Source organism: Empidonax traillii, unplaced genomic scaffold (assembly GCF_003031625.1).
Source record: "Empidonax traillii isolate 1590-97213 ecotype Southwest subspecies unplaced genomic scaffold, ASM303162v1 scaffold238:size1398292, whole genome shotgun sequence".
Lineage (NCBI taxonomy): Eukaryota > Metazoa > Chordata > Aves > Passeriformes > Tyrannidae > Empidonax > Empidonax traillii.
Window position 1 is genome coordinate 921,635 of NW_020955431.1, and position 20,112 is coordinate 941,746.

The window sequence follows — 20,112 nt, forward strand, 5'->3', positions numbered from 1 at the left end:
CAATTCTACTAGTTAATTCAGCATTTTTCCTCCCTGCTTCACATGTGCAAAACTGCTCCAAACTGCCCATGCACTGCAGCCTACACAAAAATCCCTCAGTGTATGCTAGCCAGGTATCACTGCTGGTCATTTGAATCCTACAGTAATCTTCTCCACAATTTTATAAGGGAAGCTGTTGCATCTTAAGCTGTGTGTGGAAGTTACTAATAGCAAACCGTCAGACATCTATTGTGGAACAGATAAAAATGCTGCTTGAAGAGAGGGAGCACGGCTGTATCCTGCAACACTCCCATGAGCAGCAACAACAGCACAGTGGAACAGCTGCTCTCACAGGAAACATTCAAACCCAGTCCCTCCTGTCTATTTTAGCATCCCATCCCAAATGCTGCAATTCCACAAACAATGATTAGAGCTTTTATTTTTTTTTCCTGATAAAATAACTGTGATCTGATTTCAAGTATTAGTTATTTTGATGACATTTACTCTCTGACTTTAAAAATTTTACAGATACATTGAACCTAATTAAAATATTAACATTATGAAAATACAGACACTAGCAATCAAAACTGGCTTAATTTCAAAAGACAGAAAACCAAATGTTTTCTTTATTTCTTTGCTTAACATTTTCTACCCATTTCATGCTCCTGTTTGCATAATATTCTGATCATAAAGGTTTCCTAACCACCAATGGAGCTTCATTAAAATAGAAAATTCAGTGAAGAATTCTAGATCTTAATTAATCAGTTCCTTTGAAGCTTTGTTTTAAAATCAAATGCTAGTTTTTGTATCTCATAGTCTTATATGTCTCCTGAGGAAAGTTTTGAGTAAACCAAGCTATAGGTTAAATTTTCGCAGTTGGGAAGAGCTAATGACATTTAACCAGACTCTTTTCTACAAATCTACTACCCCTCCTCCCCAAATCAGAACTGCCTATTCATACACTGTTATTCTGACTACTCATATGCTTCAAAGACAATGCTTGTCACAAATCTGAATGCAACTCCACAACCATCAACACCACAAGCTCAAGGCACAGCAGTCTTTCTTATTAAAAGGAGCACAAATCAATAGAACTTAACAAGTGGGTCAGAAGTGCTCTTCAACATTCATTCCAGCATAACCAAATGCAGCATCCAATTTTTTTTTTCCAAATGCATACTTTGGAATGCAACTTTAACTTGGAGACAAATGAAACTTAAGAGCAAGAAGTCTGACAATACAACCTGAAAACTTTACTCATGTTTCAATGCCTAGAGGACATGTATTTATTCCTCTCTCAGCTAATAAAGTTTATGTCTGAATCAAAATAACAGGGCATCAAGTCAGAGACCCTCCAAGTGAGCTGCTATCCACACACAACTAGTACACCCTGCAACTGTGCAAATACATACAATAGAGAGTAACACCTTGTTGTTTTCTGCAATGTGCTTGATGCTGGCTGGAAAACCTCTACACTCTATGCTTACTATATTTACTATAAGAGGCACAACTTTCATAGATGTTTATAACAAAGCAACTGGGATTAAAACCATTTTGAGTCTCTAGGACTATATCAAATTTGCTCCTTGGATCCCTTAAAAGCATCTGCACTGCAGCTCAAGACAGGTCCGAGAATAATTTCAATTTTTTGCAATGTGTTTTCTGCAGCTGGGTCGTGTTAGACCTTACAAAGAATACACCTCACCTCTGCATTTCTTATTCTTCACATACACTTCAGTCACTTCTATAACTGAGTGGAAAAGACCTGGCAGGAGCAACAAAACTTGTAAGTGCTGGACTGATGATGTACTGTGCATGTGAGTAACTCTCTTAAAGCTCACTCTGGATGCCCAACACAGAACAAGCAGACCTCTCCCTCTGCCAGTTCAGGGCAACACCACCTGCCTTTAGCAGAAAGACAAAGTGTTATGCTGACTGAGTTAGTGCCCGGCCAGCACACCATGACTAGAAACATAGTATCTTGCCCTCAGGGTACCAAAGGCCTCAAAAATGTATTTCATTTCCCTAGCTCATTAGCTGAATTGTCCACTGTTTGGGAAGGAAAAACATTTCACGAATGTGCAGAAAGAGAAGGAGAGTAATTAGTATGCATTACTTGCCTAGCTTTGATTCATACGCTGTTGAAAGTGGAACAATTTAAGCCATTTATGAAGTGACTAAACAGCTCTGTGACACTTCCATAGCAAAAGTTACTCTGATAGATTACTAAATAAGCTTTTTACACTTTTCCATCAAGAAAGTTTCTGACAAATAGCTTCTCCTCAAAATAATCTTGATGTTTATACACAAAAGTTATAATAAAGCCACCATAGATGAAAAAAAAAAAAGAAAACCACAAAAAACTGTCAGGTTATTAAAGATGGATACAAATTCATACAAACTGAGAGGAGCTCAATTCTTAATGGGTGGCAATAGCCAGCTGGCTTCTCTATAGCTTTCAAACCAGAATGAGCCTTGGATATACTGGAAATTACATAAATTACCTTGTTTTCAGATACAAAATTAAGGATGAAGACTGTAAAAGGGTGCACAGCAAAGCCAAAAGAAAGCAAACAGTTTAGAGCGGAGAGTGAACAGAGACTACAGCTTACCCATACATGTTCGGCAGTGCAGAACTACAGATTTTACAGTGCAATGACTTTCTGAGGTAACCCATTATTCCATAAAAGAGAGCTTGGCAACAAAAACCCACTGGGAAAAAAACCCACAAATTTCTCATCATTAAAAAACTATTAAATTTCTCTTGGTGTGAACTCTGAGCAACTTCCAGTCATGTCTTTTTCTATTCTTTCTAAGAGAAGCAGCATGAAGATTCCCTAAACAAACCATCAGGTTCTGCAACATCAGTAAGAACTTTATCCCGTGGCAAGACAGCTGTATACATAACTCAATCCAGTCACAGGAGGCTCTTCTGCTCTTTTCATCTGCTCTTTGCATCTTATCTTATTTGGAGAGGGAAATAAAATTCTGAATCCCTTACAGGCAAATGTTTCACCCAGCAGATTTTTTTTTCTTGATCTAAATATAGCACAGACTAAGAAACATCTGCTTGAATGAGCCTGCATCCTGTACTACCTCTTTCCTAAGTTCTTGGGAGCAAGCCATTAGTCACTGAGATGGTATTATTTTAATTGCCTGCAACATCCTGGAAGTCACAGTGTTTCCATCATGGGCCTCTATCCATTTAAGTCCCATCTCAGCCATCTCCTGAATGACTGCAGTTAAGTAAGACCCTACTGTATTTTGCTGAATGTAATCAGAGAACAATTATTTTTGAATTAATACCTTCCCCAGGAGCACAAGTTATTTTATAAGGGTAAAATATCCATGACACTCTTTCACCATTTATTGTTTTCATTTTTATAATAATGGCTTTCAGATATGCAGTCTGCCTTCTCAGCAGGTCAGGCAAAGAAAGGCATGCAGTTTCTGCATGTAAAAACTGCAAATTCCTCTTTCTGCCTCTGTCCCCCAGCACAGTGTTGCAGCATGTGTATTACCACAGGCGCAGTTGTTGAAGGGGCTATTATTTGAACAGGGTCAAACAAGAACGTCTAGGTGTAGAAAGGGGCTAATGTGTGTATCTCTGTCTGTAAGCTTTGGCTTTCAGGACATGTAGCAGACAGAAAATGTGTCTTTTTAAAAACAAAACCCATAGGATGTTAAACCCCCTGGAGTTTGTCTTCCAGGGTTTTTCAGTGATATTCAGGATGTTAAATGCCTGTTTGTTTTTTTTTTTTTTTTTAATTAGATAGAATTATCTTTAAAAGCTTCAAATATCCCTATCTATTTTATGGTTATAAAGGAATTAATTTCCTATTCAGTATAAATTCATCCTTTAAGCAAAACTAAGTTTCTCACATCTTCCTAAAATTACACCAACTACTACTACTATCCTGTTAACATTTCTCCCATTTCTTACCTGAACAAGAAAAAAATGTCTATATCATGGCTTAATAAAGGCCTACTTCTGCCTCACTTTTATCAAGCACTTAGTGCTATTTCTTAAATAGCACTTAAATTTCATCCCTTTTCCCATGCAAAGTAGCTACCTGTATTAAAAAGCTCAAGAGAGAAGAAAAGCTGTGCTAACTGGATTCCAGTTCTACTGAAGCAGTAAGCCACAACACACTTGAGTGTGCAGCCACTGAATGTGTTTCTTATTTCAAATTTTAAAAGTGTCCTTCCCAACTCTCATATTCAAGACCATCAGCAAAAAACCGGCCAGAGACTGCACTTTATGTCTTTTGCAAGACCTGTCACACTGAGCATTGCTGTGCTATAATGACACAATTATAATATTAGAGATGCACAAGCCCAAGAGACAGAGGCTTTACTCTTAGATGGGGGCAATCCAGAAGATGCTCTGTTGCCTGGAAAGGGCACACACAGGAGAGGGCCGTGTTACTACAACATGCAAATTTTTCTTGGAGACCACCAGCACATAAGGATCAAATACCCAGGAGTGACAGACAACTGGAAGAGCAGGTCTGTCATCTCAGGATTCACCACAGGATAAAAGGAATGCACCGCTGTGTGAAGGACACCCTTCCATACTGGATAATGCACAGGAGAGCGTATTTCTGGCAGTGCGACAAAGTAAGACGATTATCAACACTATCAACAAGCTTTTTTTTAATCAAATAGATGTGCCTCATAGCTAGATGTGAATGATTTGGCAGCACTGTAGTCAGAGCAAGGCCTCCTCTGCCTTCTCCATGCACTGGCACCTTCAAAATGCTGCCACCTTTTTCCAAAGCTTGCACAGACTACTACTCATTACTTTGGTAATGAAAGCTTTTTATTTGAAAACTTAGCCAATTCCACTTCCCTTCTCTTTGTTTCAACTTTGGTCTATTCTAGAGCAAAGTTTAGTTTAAGCAAGACAAAAAAAGAAGAGATGTCTTCTACTAACACCATTAAGCATATTGTGTATACATAAAAAGTGCTCTGAGTTATTTTATCATCAACTTGCCAGAATACACACAAAGTTTATATGCAAAAAAATAGCAGGCTCTTAAGAGATCATTCTCTTCCACTTACAGTCAGCCTGATCTGTATTCCCACACTTGATTCCAGTTAGGAAAATATCTGTTGCTCTACTTTGGCACTACAACAAACACCTGGCTTGGACAGGATTTCAGTCTTCCCACTCATAGCTGCTGAGAGAGAAATTCTGGAGAGTGTGTGTGTGCATATGAGTATTTTTGTGTGCAGAAGAGTTTGAACTCAGACCAAAATGCTGTTCATCTCTACTTTGTGACACATTTCACAGCAAAGACTGTTGAGACTCCTGCTCCTGTGTTTCGCACACAAAAATTTCTGATAACTGTTTATTTAAGAAATGTTATCTTTTATCTGTGCAACTGTTTTCTCACCATGTACCTTGCCTTATTATTAAATATCAAAAGGCACAAAAGTCATAGGGGTTTCACTGCCTTGCAATTGTCAGTTTCAGTTATTAAATTGTATTTTATTCATCCTCAGGTTGGGAATCTGTCAGGACACAGTACTTCAAACGCAAAGATCCTGATACTGATATTTACGAACCCAAACACTTTTCAAGCTTGCCAGTGCACAGCTTAATTTCAGTACATTACTTACTGAGAAGTCTGGCTTACAGATCAAAATGTCTTACTAAAAATCAATATTCACAACCTTACTTTAAAAGTAGTAATAACGTAACAGCATGGAATCACAATTTATATATAGCAAGCAACTGATTTTCTCAGATCACCACTAAGCAAAACGAGTGATACCACTACATAAAACTTTATTTCTGCCTTCCCTGAATACATCCTTTTTTTCTCTAGCGAGAAATGTTGTCTACTGAGGTTAATCTATGAGGAGTCTAAGAACTTTTATGTTGCTTTTTCATGTTTGTAAACCACAGAGACCTCTACCAGCTTGTAACTACCTCACTACAAGACTTCTGGAAATGTTAAAGACAGACAGTATTTTCCATGTGCATCATAAGAGGCTGCTGCACACGTACTACACAGCTGCTTTGTGCACAGGTATAGCAAAAGTCTGTTACTGCCAGGACGAGCATTTTGTGGCAAAAGAATTGCTTCTGAAAGCAGAAACTGTGCTGATTTACTAAGCATGAGCAGAACAAGAGTACTGTGCAGAAACTGAAGGGCTGATGCTTCCCAGGGAAGCTGGGAAAAGTTGTAGGCAAATCCTGTGTCAGGTATATAGGTTATGTAAATCTACAGGGGAGAAGTGGTTTTGGAATGCTCTCATCCAGATGAGAAGCATTCATTCAACATGAAGTATTTCTGGGGAAAAGAATAAAACACACTAAAACATCCTACTTCAAAAAAAATCAAGGGATTTGATGGATATCAGAGCCAGATTTCAAAGTCTCAAAACAGCCAACAACTCAGACAAACAGCTTTTCTCAGCTCTGTGGCTCCCTCCGAACTGTCACACATAAACAGGTTTTAAACTCTTCATGTCTATTTTTTTACCAGGAAAACATACAAAAAGATACAAGAGACAAAATTCAGCCTGAATACTTGAAGGGCAAAATGCACTGATGGTGTTTTGATTTCTTTGGGTTTTTTTTGTGGTTTGAGGGTTGACTGGTTGGTGGGTTGGGTTTTTTGGTGTTGGATTTTTTTTATTTACTTAACAACCGAAGCACCTCTTTCTGGTTTAACAGCTAACATATTATCCTACTATTTGAACTCCTCTCTTCACTAGCTAAGCATGCACATTAACTCCTTCACAATACGGCAGAAAGGTTACATTGCTTACAGGTATGCACTAATTTATTCAGTGATTTCCCACATCCTGCAGGAGAAACACAATTCTCCTGCCAATAAAGCATGGATGACTTTCAGGTTTAGGGCATTTTTATCTTCCATCTGCTTTGTGATGCCTTCTCAGTGCTCCACATGCAAGTTTGATAACAAACGACGTGCTCTTGAAAACAGATCAGAACACAGAAAGCACAAGACAGCTTTGAGCTTGCTATTTCTTTGCACCTGAACCAACGGACTAGTCTACTAAATATGAACCATGCATCTCACTCTCTCATCTGTATTTTTTTAAGTAGAATGCAAATAAATAAAAACACAGTCTTTCTTACATAAATAAGTACTTTTAAAAATTTTCCTTTATTAATTATAAAGGTCGTCCACATGACAAAACCAAAAAAATCAACATGTGCACATCAGCCACCACAGCACCTTTTCCTCAAAGTCCAGGCTGCAAAAAGGCTGCCCTAGTAACAGCTGTGTGTACTTACAGACTCAAAATAATATCCACTTTCCCAAAGTAATAAATCAAAATATAGAATTTTTTTTTCCTTTTCAATAAAACATTATTATCTAGGGGAGCAGTGGCAACATGCCAGCACATCTGCATCAGCCTCCCAGAATTACTCAACGGTGACTCACAGATCAGTCTGCTTTTCGGTATTTTGGATTTTTGAAAGCAAATCCTTTTATAGTCTCTGTCTTTCATCACTACAACCAACTATATTCCATTTAAATACCATTCCAGCTGTTGCTCTAAGAAAAACAGGTAATGAAGAAATATACAGAAAAAATGAGCATGTTTCAGCAGCTGACTGCTCCTGTCCTTCGTAACAGGTAATGGACCAGTGCCATGTGCTTGAGAAAGTAAAACAAAAAAGCTGCCCCCTAAGGATGGTTTATGAAACAGCATTTATATTTTGTTTAAACAAGCAGAGCCGTGGGAGAGTATTGGCAAGGAAGCATCTAACAGAAAACTGATGGGGGAGCTATGTACTCATGTCTAGAGCTAAAAAGTAATTTAATCCTGACCTCCTTCAAAGACCAACTGCCTTGTGCTTTTGTTTCAAGTGCAAAGCAGATGTTTCACATACAAAAAACTCCCACTCCTATGATCCACAAGGTTTTGCTGAAGAAGCTACTTTGAATACTATGCCACTGAACCATTTCTCAATGTACTGTGAAGGGAAGGAACACATACCAGGACATGCTGTGATCCAGAAGCTTTTTGTATTTTCTCCAAGTTTGAACAGTGAGATTTAACATGAGCTCCAAAGAGAAACCAAGTGACCTAAAGTTGTCAAAATTTGCCACTATGGTAACCAAAATGCCTTCCTTAAGTCCTTATTTTTGTTGTAGCCTGTTCCACCCTCTCCCATGAGCTTATAAATTCATACGATCTGTGTTCTGAATTGGAGCAAAAAAATGAACTTGCTGAAAACTGTTTGGCTGAATTTTCTTTTTCCTGGTGTATCAGTTCAACCTTTTAAGAAGATTAAAAATTGCAAATATGAGGCAAACCATTGTCATTATCAGATAAACTGTTTAGTTTGCAGAGAATTGTCAATATACAAGATAAAAATGAAATTAGCAAAATAGAGAAAGAAACAAAATCTCTCTGGGCAGCAGAGTTGCCTTAAGTAGCCTTGTGCTTATGCCATACATTTCAGTCTCCTGAACCGTGTCAGTCTAACCATGGTAACTCAGACAACTGGAGAGCTGGTTGGATATAAAAAAACACAAGTGCACGGTATCTCCCCCTGCAGTGCTGTGTTTTAACTGTACCAGTTCCCTGATCTGACCCTTCCCCCTTCCCCCTTTCCCGTGACTGAACAAGCATGTTTAGTTGCACAACAAAGGAGGCAGAAATTGCTTCTGAAAGCAAAAAATAAAAATAAAAAATCCAAAAAATAAATAATTAAATCCTTAAACAGAACTACCATCCTACCCTAGCTCACAATCCACAGTGAATTACAAACCAAAATTCATCATGCAGTAGGGGCTTTCATTATGTCCCATGGCAAGGTTCCAACAATGAAAGCAACATTGGATAGTACCAGTTTTAAGGTTTGAAGTTATCACCACAACTTAGTGGAAGTTTTACCTCTTTAACGTGAGTGTGAAAGGACACAGACATGTCCAGCAAGATCTTGCGTTGCTCCACACGCCTAACAAAATCCTGTATGCGGTCTTCGAGCTGATGGGCAGCTTGATAAATTTCCTCTGGGTCACACTCCCCAGTCTGAGCGAGCTGTTCTGCTGCTTCTAGGAGCTTATCTGCGTTGGTATATGTGTTCTGTAGAGAAATAAGTTAGTTTCACAGGTTTAAATAAAAAAAAAAAGTAATTATATTTTAAAGTTGCTCCATTACTGAAAACAAAATGACAGAAAGGCCCCTGGAATGTATTTTTCTTCCTTCTTTTCTTAAAGAAAGTAGAATATAATCTTACCAATGATTTTGTTAGATTTCTACATACTTTTTCATTTAACTGTGAATAAATTCATTTCTTAGCTCCTTATTTATGTCTATTCAAATGTCTTCCCAATCCAGAACTTGGAATTAGTATTTTATATTCACATCTAGAATAAAGATCAGCGTAAATATCTAACTACTTGCAAACTGTCCTGCTTCAATACTGGAGAAATCATTACTGTCAGGGACAGAAGTCTTTTCAAATACGTATTACTAGAGTTGAAGAAGTTCTAACTGCTGGTAGAGATGCTTTACATCCAGCCCACACATCCAGCAGGAAGATGGAAAGTGACCAGACACAGAAGGTGAACATTTTACTCCATCCTTACAGAAGTGAGGTGTCCAAAATCCATGTGTCAAGCGGACCATTTGTGAAACAGCAGCAGCATAGGAAGATTTAGAAGTCACGTACGGCTGAGTGCCTGAATGGGATACTGTCCCAACACATCACGGGATTAACAAATGCAGATCAACAGTCCTGCAAGAGACTTGGGTCTAAGCAGAAAAAGAACAGCAGAAGCCTGGTATCTCATGTGCTGAGAGTGCTATGGTCCAGAGAAGAGACAGAAGTTTAGCAACTCTTAAAGCTTAGAATTTGCAATCTGCCTCTACATCTTTCTCATTAATTCAAAACAGGACTAAGTCCAAGCATTTGTTACAATACGGTTGCTCTTTTTGAGCCTAACCTTGGGCTTTAATATTTTAGAATGGTTCTCAAAATACTCAACAAGAAAGCTTAGAAGGATGTTAACCTCTGGAGAAAACAGACCGAAGCCAAGTCCAGACTAAAGAAGCTTTGCTTATGTCACCACATCAGGTCTTCTGATACGTTTGTATCACAGACTAAAAAAAGAAAGCATTCTTGACAATATAAACTGCACCTTTTTCTTTTCAACTGTGTCTTTCCATGTTTTCCCAACGTCAATTACACCAGGTAAAAACACTGCTGGCCAAGGTAAATTAAGCCTATGCAAAGGTACTTTTCTTTGCCATAAATACAGTATCACACCTCTAATTAACATTATAACATCCACAAAACTTAAATCCGAGTCCGGTCCTAAAACTGTACTAAAGGGCAGGAAATAAGTATCTCAAGCAAATTACCAGACAAGCCCAGGACAGATTACATGACTCAGTGCAGCATTCATATATTTGCGGGGGAGTTCCCCCTTCATTTATCATGATCTATTTATGTAAGGAATTAAATCCACGCTGTTTCTTGACTTTGACTGTGTACCTTTTAGCCCATCCTTAACTTTCAGCTTTTTAATTGCATGGAGAGGTAGAGAACTCCTCCCTGGTTTCCCTGGGAAAGGCTGCAGAAACAAACATAAGTTTACCTTATTCAGTGGGGAGCACACTACTCAACACTCCAGACCAACTGTCTCAGGCCATGCTGGCCCAGAATACACTCTGAACTGTGCTTTGGTATTTTGACTTCCATAGTTGCAGCTCACACGTGTTCAAGGGGCAAGGCCGAAGAGCCTTAAGGCACTCCTCAAACAAAAAACTACTTCATCAGTCCAGAGCACCACACCCAGTTGCAGATGGCTGAAACAGAAGTTTCCCGTTTTAATGAAAACTTTATCTCACATGTGAAGCACTGTTTACAAATTCCAGAAGTATCTTCCGCATTACACAGGCCCAGGCACATCTGACTTCTCTTTCTGTAAACGGGATGGTGAACTGTCTGTATTCAGAAAAGATCACAACCTGGATGCTTCTTCAAAAGGGGTTGTGATTCTCAAACCTAACAGCAGAACACATGCCTTAACACACAAATTTCACTTCCAAGTAGAGTTGAAATATAACATAAATATTAACTGCCTTTTGGAATAGAAATCACAGCAAATAGGCGTTCAGTACTAACTACTGCCTTTCCCAGCTTTCTGCTTACTTCTAAATAATGCTCGGAGCAAACAAAGCAGCAATGTGAAGATTTGAAAACGCTGGTCCCAGGAGACAGCTCACTGGTTAGAAAGCAGAAAGTTAGGCAGAAAGAGCAGGAGTTCTCCCATGATGCTGCTTATGCCAGTTTCCTGAACTGACAAAAAAGACTTCATCATTAAAAACTTCCTCAGAATATCTCCACTAGCACACCCTCCCCAAATCCCAGGGGAAAGGAAGCAGCCCTGCAAGAGCTTCAAGATGACCTGTAGTCCATCCCTCTGCGCCCCAAAATCTGAGTCTTTAATAGGTATTCTTCTCCAAAAGGCTGAAAAATCCTCTGTAATAGAATTTACCACCTTCTGCAACAACATATTCCATCATTTTTCTAGCCTTCCTGTTGAGAAACCTTTTCTACATATTGTTCACAAAAAACAAACACCACACATTTAGAAAGCATATGAAGTGGCACATCATAGAAAACCCAAAGGTTAAATTTTAGTGCAGAAATAAGTACAACTGACCATAAATACAGCAAAAGAAGTGAGTGGAGGTATGGACTGAACTTGACACAAACTGGAGTTTATTCCGCTAAAGAAAGGGAAGAGAGACACAAATGGATGGAGAGAGATCAACAGAGGCATACAAATCATTAAAAGTAAAGAAAATTAAGATAGATTAGTCATTAACTACAGTGGACACTATCACATTTAAACATCAGACAACACACTTAAAGTGAAAAAGCAAAGTACTTTTCATCTAAGGAGCAATTAAATTGTGTAACTCAATGCCACAGGATCTGGCATACATTCCAAGACCATAAATGGGTTCAAAAAGTAGCTAGCCTAATTAAGGAAAGAAAAGTCCATTAAACACTGGTTCTGATGTATCCTTCAGTTCCAACATCAACCAGTCCCAGACAACTGGGAAGGTAAAGGTAACTTTTTATGCATATAGGTCACTTTTCTTTACTGATGCAACTGGTGATAGGCACAAGATACTGTAAGACATGGACCTTTAATTTAATGTACTGCAACTATTCACAGGTAAAATTCAGAACCAGTTCAAATACATAACGTTTTTTTAATAACCTTAAAGGAGAGGGCAACTGGTGGTGGTGTTTGAAAGGTGTATTCAAACATGAACTTGAAAGAATCTTTTGTGTGCATCTCTTGCACCAAGAAGACTTGAGTTCTTTACTCAGATGCAGTCTGCACATGGAAAAAAGAACTTACCTATGGAAAAAGATCCCATTAATTATTTCTCATCATATATCTTTTATGTTTTTTGAGCATAGATTACTGTGAAAAGTAGACATAGATTATAGGTGAAATACAGAAAGATGACTTACAATTTCATGTAGAAATGCATGGACAAATAGAACCATAATATTGACCTGTATCCAGTGTTTCTAAGTTGAAAATACATGCCCAAAAGTGAATCAATTATGTACAAATTTGGAGTCTTGACACTTTGACTGAATGGTCTCATGGACACAAAGATGATTATGGGTAGAGGGGAAAAAAAGAAAAAAATGTATAAGTAGAAATTGAACTGGGCAGGCTTTACACAAAGAGAGCAACATAATTTTACAAGGGTGGGTCCAAGTCTAAGTTTGTATATTTAGGAATTTAATAACAGAATTTAGGGAGGATTAATAGCTGAGTTTTAACTATTTTCTGAAGTGCTAACAAAAAGTGTCAAATAAAGAGAAATCAACTGTCATTTCACATGAATTTTAAAGTGAATAATTTGTAGACCACAGCCTACTGACTGCAACTTCTTTTCTATTCAACATACAGCTTATTTTAACATCTCTTCGAATGCTGTTGAGGAAATGGCACCTCATTCACATTAGAAAAAGAATGAGGGAGAAAGTAGAAAGGAGGAAAAAATGAAATAGTAATTTTTGTTTCCCTCAAAATCAGGAGTGAACCTTTGATCAGGAACATCTCAACATTACTGTTGGCTCCCTGCATTTCCTAGAACACTGCCATGCCACCGACACTTCACTTGACACTACTTTCTCGCAACTTCTAACTAGAACTGACTGAAATTCTCTGATTAGGGTCCTATTAAAAAACAAAATCAAACAAAATCACAACAAGAAAAAACAAAATCCAAACCACAACAAAGACATGGACCAACCAGAAATGCAGGTAGAGAGTCAGTCAGCTAAAAGTTACTGACACTTCAACAAAGGATTGCAGATTGCTGTTTTATACTTGAACATAATCTTCCTTGTAACAGCAACAACAGGAATGCCTTTTGGGGCCTATTTATATCCAGTTTTAGAACATGTAAGGGGAACAACTCAGAGGGTGTGCCTTTCTTGGCAGTAACTCACTACACATTTAGAGATGAAAAAAGTACTTATTAGATCATTTTGTCCATCCTTCTGTCAATGGAAGACAGTCCCCTGTAGTATATTTAAGTTTTTTGACCAATCTAAGTTTTGTGTCTCCAACACCAGACCTTCCATTCATCCCTCAAAGAGATAATTTTAAACTCTAATAACATTGTTTTATGAAGTTTTTGCTAAAAATTTGCTTTACAATTTTCTACTTTAAAGTATAACGCAAATTAACAAGACACTTTTTTTAACATCCCACTAATAGTTCTACACACTTCATTCCCTTTGGAATTCCCTCAAACATTTTTTCTTCTTTGCTCAAATAACACAGTATTAAGTATGAGATCATTCAGGTTTTCTGAAGTATCCTATGGAAATAGATTCTTGCTTGTCTGACCCAGAAAAGTAAGTATTTCCACATGGAAAATAATATGGCTCTTACTAGAAATGAAGCATTAGACATGCATATGGAAAATCCAGCATATTTATAATCAAAAGTAGCAACACCTATTATTTTTGAAAATGTTATAGGAAATCAGTATTGAGGAAGCTTTCTGATGCTCTTTCAAGTCCTCAGTTACTGGAGGACTGTATTTACAACAAAATTTTATCAAGAGCCTCATCTTCCACTAAACAGGAAAACTGTAAACTCACTTCTGATGCACCCACCATAGTAGATGTCACTGCTGAGCTCCTGCATGTCACTTGATAATTTTCTAATAACATTGTCTTCTGACTGAAGGGCCACTATGTCAACCCTATGTTATGGAGACTTTTCTCGATTAATCTTAGAGATTCTTACTCTAACCAATCATTGAGGCTGGACAGAGAGTGAATGTTGGTAATGGGGAGGATTCTAGCCTCTAGCTTCCTTCACAGGGTTTTATTCAGCTCACATGCCCTTGTGGAGGCTGACACCAACACCAACTTCTTCTTAATCTCCCTGTATCCCTTTGAATCTATATGTCTTCTGACTTTTTTTTCACAGAAAAGTCTTTTGAAGTTCTATCATTGGTTCCACTCAACTTCCTGCGGGGTTCCTCAATGAAAAAAGCATTGGTATCAGTGGTTCAGAACAGGAGGGCATATACAAACTCGACTGTATTTAAAGAATAAACTTCAAGCCAGACCGGCCAGTTTGCTGGCTCACCTGGTTTCCTTAGGAATCTACCCTCTTCCTCCACATGAGACAGTGGTGAGAGGATTTGAGAGCTCCCCAAGCTTGAAGTCAGAAAGCAGGACTTTGAATTATCTCCAGCCTCTCTTATCAGGCTGCACAAAAGTTTAAATCCTAGAATCCTATAGAACTAAGTTACTTTTAAGGGAGAGCTTTCATTCTTCTGTGAACCAATATTTGAAAGCATACTTTTGAAAATAATAGTAATGACAAATAATAGCAAAGCAGCCCTGTTGTGCCCCAAGACTCCCACGCTGTGGGACTACGGAAGTTTGTCATTTTCTTATCAAAGCTGGAGCACAAAAGAGAAATTAAATAAAAACTTGCAACAGAAACAAAATAGTCGGTTCCTGCAACTGAATGTTTTGTAGTGGAGCTCCTTGTGCCCAGTCCTTCAGTGGAAAAGCAGGAATTTTTTGTTTATTTCCCTGGCAAGTGCACAGTTCTTCATGAGATTGCTTTTACCTGCGCAACCTCTTCAAAGTCTTCATGGCGTTTCTGCAAAGCTCTGGCCCGATGTAGGGATTTTCCCACTCCAGTATGTTTGCTAAGAAAAGCTTCTCCATGGTTTTCAATCCAATCCAACACCTGTGGTACAGAAGAGAGACACACAGAAACTCTCAGTGGACGTACTGAATGTTACAACAAAAAGATAACTACTCAAGGAGCTAAGAAGCTGTAAGGGGACTGCTTACAAGGAACTTACTGTTGGATTAAAACACAGTGTTGCCATTGAAGGACATTGACTACATCCTCATTTAACTTTTCTCAAAGCAGTAACTAAGCTCAAACTAGCAAAACAGTTTATAAGTTTATAAGTTTATTTTGAAGGACAACCTCAATTCTCCACATTCATCAATTTGACAGTAATCTGATCTGAGTGGTGGGACCCCTTTTGAGGGTCTCTCTAATCTCTTCATGCCTTCAGCTGGCATTTTTGTGCAATGTAACACTAACAGAGTTTGCACACTACTGGTGAATAACACAGTGAAATTTTATATTAGATGAGAACTCGCTTCTCCTTCTACAGTCAAGAACAAAGAATCAGTAGCACAATTTTTAACTCACACAAGAAAATTGAGTAGAAATCATTGTGAGATAATGACAATGCCTGTATTCAGAGCATATGGAGGAATTTGCCCCAAGTCTAAAGAAGTATCCCCTCAAAACATCACATAAAATTGTTTCTTGCAAATTTTAAAGCTGAAAAACTGATGAATGGAAGCATTTTAAGGGCATTAATGTTTCTACCACAAGGATTTGGCTCACAGCTTTATAAATAGTAAAAACTGTACACATAATTAGTTCCTGCCAGTTAAAAAAAGTGATTCCTGCACATAAACCAAATTTCTGATGAGTGAATGAACAAAAACATCTGATCCCTCTCCAAACTTACAAATCTTAGCCATATCTTAATTCATTAGTTAGAATGCATACAGTGACTTTTTGGAAGATACTCATAGGTCCAAGAATGATGTTCAGAATTTCAGACAACTGCATACAAGCAGCTTTCTTAAGTCAGCTAACCATTTTTATACAGTATTTATGTAGTGGTGTAGAACATTCATGTCCAGTGTTCTTTTTCTTTTTTAAAAAATAAATAGTTTAATTTGTTTTGAATATACCTTTCAAAAGCCTGTACCTTCCCTCTTCTTATCTACTAGTGTCCTTTACTCTGACCCCTGAATTTGGATGAAGTTTTCCCCCCCTTTTCTTATACTGAAAGCATTTAACACTTAGCGTAACTGAAGAGAAAGCCTTTTTTTCCTTTTTGCTTCCAAACAGGTTTGAGAACCGCTCCTGCAACATCACTCATGACTACATTCAACACACATGTAATCCCACACACTATTTCCATAAAAAACATCTGTGCTTTCTTTAGCAGAAAAATGAAAACACGATTTTCTCATTTATCTTGACTGTTCGAATCTTTTTTGGTTTGCAAATTCTCTCCTGCTGGACATCTTCAAAACAACAAACAATCCTCTAATACCACAAAATAAGCCACTCCAAATCACCAACACTTCATTAAATCTACATACTTAACTTATGCAATATTTGTTTTCCTAGCAAGTATTGCCAGAAGATTTTTATTGTGTTTTAGGTCATTGCTAGCTTTCATTTGCTTCTTTCAGGGGAAAGTATTGATCAGAGAGAGTGCACAGCCAAACATGGCCTCAGTTACCTGTGAAGTTTATATCACCAATACTTTTGACTAGTTTCATGAGACTACTCTGCTTTTCTCATTATAAAAAGAACTAAAAAGAGATATGTTTGGATGAAAGAATTAGACCAAACTCTGGAGATTACTAACAGTTATTGGCTAACAAATGAAATCAACAGCAAAATCAGTCCCAGAAAGCATGGGATGAAAAGCAGAAAGCAGCCCAGGGAGAATGATTTTTGCTCCAAATAATGCTCAGTAACTTCTCAAGGGAAGAAACTGTCATAGAAATCCAGTACACAGATCATGACGTAAACCACTCAACTAAACAAACGTTGCTGCCTTTCAGTGAAATTAGTATGAATACAAGTCTTATTAATGCTCAGCCTTCTTACCTTGATTCTTAACAAAACTGAGGAAGCACTCTTTATGTGGGAATTTAACCATTTAAAGGTAGAGTCATGGGATGCTCTTGCCCAGCAGTGAGAGCTTTGCATACCACTTCAACCAAAGCACATTATCATTAGTTGGCACTGGTATTAGCCAGAATCAGCCAATTTGGTAACCTTAATTTACGCATTTTCTTCCTCTTTCTGGGAGAAATACACATTACAAAAACCATCATACCGACCCACTAAGGACTCTTCTACTAAACTAAAAGCAAATGGAATTCAGTCTGGTACTAAGCAATACATAGGAGCTTAAGAGGCTCAACACTTTTAAGTGAAAGGGTGAATAATATCATCCTCCACTGCAGCAAGTTGTTTTAATTATGCAATTAAGCTTCAACTGCAGTCTCAGCAGAACCATCCTTATGCCAAACACAGGATCTCGAAAAACGCGTATTTTTCTACCATCAAACTGAATATAAAAGAAACTACTATGGAAACATAGCTTCATTTTGGCAAAATCATTGCTCATGCCTGTAAAATAAGTGTTTTATGTACGTTGCTTGTAGAAATAAATCTGATCTTTTGCAGATCCAGCACACTCATTTTCACCAGCCTTTCCCACATTATTATCCAGTCCTTACCCTCCACCCCTTTACGTACTTTGCACACACTCATTTTTCTGGTCTCCACCACTTACTTGCTGCTGACATAACATTCAGAAGGGGAAGATGGAAACCTTTGCATTTCTAATCTTCGGATAGTAAGAATGTGGAAACACTCTCTCCCAAAAAGAACCATTTTACACTGGAACCGCCTTCAAAATCCACACGGGAACCACACAGTGAAATCACGTTGATGCTGAGCAAGTAGCAAGCATTCATGGCCCACCCTTCATTAGTCAAGGCTGAAACTAATGACTGTAACAGCAAAACCCTTTGAGGTAGGCAGATCAAGGAAGGAGAAGCAGCACATTTATCCAGAATAGAGAGAAGGCACACAAGGTCAGTAAGAACTAATAAATGTATGTTTTTTGGGGAAAAACAAACAAAAACCAAAAATCCCAACAACCCTCCAACCAGTATGTTTTACTTATTTCTGGCTTGTGAGCCATCAGGAGTGTTTTTTAGACACCAAAACTCTGATCATACGAGTGTCAGCAGTATCACTCTACCAAAAACATTATCTTTACATTCAATTTTGACCTTTATGGCCTATAATCACAAAAGTTAATGTTGCTGTTCCAAGTCTACTTTACTGCTTCATATCAGAATCAGAGCCATCTCCTTCCATTAGGTGAAAAGCTGGCTCTATTACCCACTTGGTAAGCTCTTAAGCATGAAATTATACTTTTACTAGCACAGTTTGTATTAGAAGGGCTACATCAAACAACTGAGTGTAACAGCCAGTGGCTAGAGTTTTTTAAAAAATTTAAATTAACACCCTCTTTTTGGTGTTAATATACAAACTAACCAGGCATGTTTCTGCTACCTAGGGTCAAATTCAGAATTCCATTCAGTTTAAGATGGTCATAGGTTTTCACATTTCAAATTTCAGATTTGCTGTAACTCACATCTTATTACTATTTTTATTTCATACACTACTTTCTTTAATATTTCAAGAGATTAGTGGATGGTGTATAAAGACAGCACTACAATGCTTTTGTTGATTTGGAAAGCTCCACTAGAAACAAGTTCACCGTATACGAGAACATGCAAGATAGAAGAAAAAAAAACCAATGAGTTTTTCTAAGGTGGAAGTAACACAGTGTGAAGTACCAGCTCAAAACAGCAAACTCCCTTTTCCAACTCAGCTCTGTCACTCACTTCACCCTTCCGTGAACTGATTTATTTCATAAATCCAGCAGAAAATAACACCAGCAGAGGGAGGAGGAGGAAATCAGACTCACGCTTAAGGACAGTTATAGATTCACTTACAATGCACTTGATTGCTTGCCACTATGTGCAATTTAACTATAAAGAGTGAAAGAGAACCCCCTTAGTTTGACATGAAAAAAATCGCCACCACATATAACTTTATTGACAATAATTTAAAAAGGTTTTTATGTTAAGTTTCTAAATCAATATTAATTAAATTTTTTAAGGTTTGAACAAAGACCAGGAAGCCTGAGAGAATGTGCAAAGAAAAACTAAAGTATATTAGGAAACTGCTTTGGGAGCTCTATACAAACCATTCCAGAATTGTCTCGGACATAAATTTAACTAACACATCAAATCATAATAATTTCATGTACTGAATGGTGTTAATGATTATTCAGTTGAAAAGGTAACATTTCTCAGATGAATTAAGATGATCTGATAAGGTTGCTTTGGTTTTGTCTTGCAAGAAAAAAGCATCCTTGTTATTCAAGATCACTTTTTTCCCTGATGAATTTTGAAAGCTGAGAGAGCTACAATCTGTCAAAGCAAAGCTATTCCACGGAATATTTGCTTGCCTTTTATCTTTAAGACATCTGCTGTGGCTACTGGATTAATTTATCTGGTATGGATGCTGAATTGTCATTGTCTTACAGACTGACCTGCACTAAAATCCAAGTATGAAAACCTGCATTACGAAAGGGAACCTTAAGCAAAATTGACATTGTGATTCATAAGGCAGTATCCAAAATACACCAATATCTGTAAAGTTAAGTTAAAGCAACATAACAAGGAGCTAAAGTTCTTCATGCACCATTTCAGAATTTAACAGTCATTACAGGGATAAACCAAAGGACAACCTAATCTCTGACAGTGATAATTACTGGATATTAAGGGAAGGGCTTAGAACCATGGCAAGTAAGGGCTGCATCTCTGTACACATCTAGTTTGAAATTTCATGTGGTTGATAAAGACGTGCATTAGAACAAAAGGCCGCAACTTCAAACTGTCAAGAGGATATGTTGCTA

General features: G+C 37.7%; 1 protein-coding gene across 1 annotated transcript in view; it reads right to left on the reverse strand.

The window, feature by feature from the left end:
- The window catches only part of TRIO (trio Rho guanine nucleotide exchange factor), a 250,107-nt gene that overhangs the window by 123,735 nt on the left and 106,260 nt on the right, over positions 1-20,112 (reverse strand). Inside the window, 2 exon segments of the mRNA XM_027888455.1 lie at positions 8,869-9,060; positions 15,120-15,242. Coding sequence (XP_027744256.1) covers positions 8,869-9,060; positions 15,120-15,242 — 315 coding nt within the window.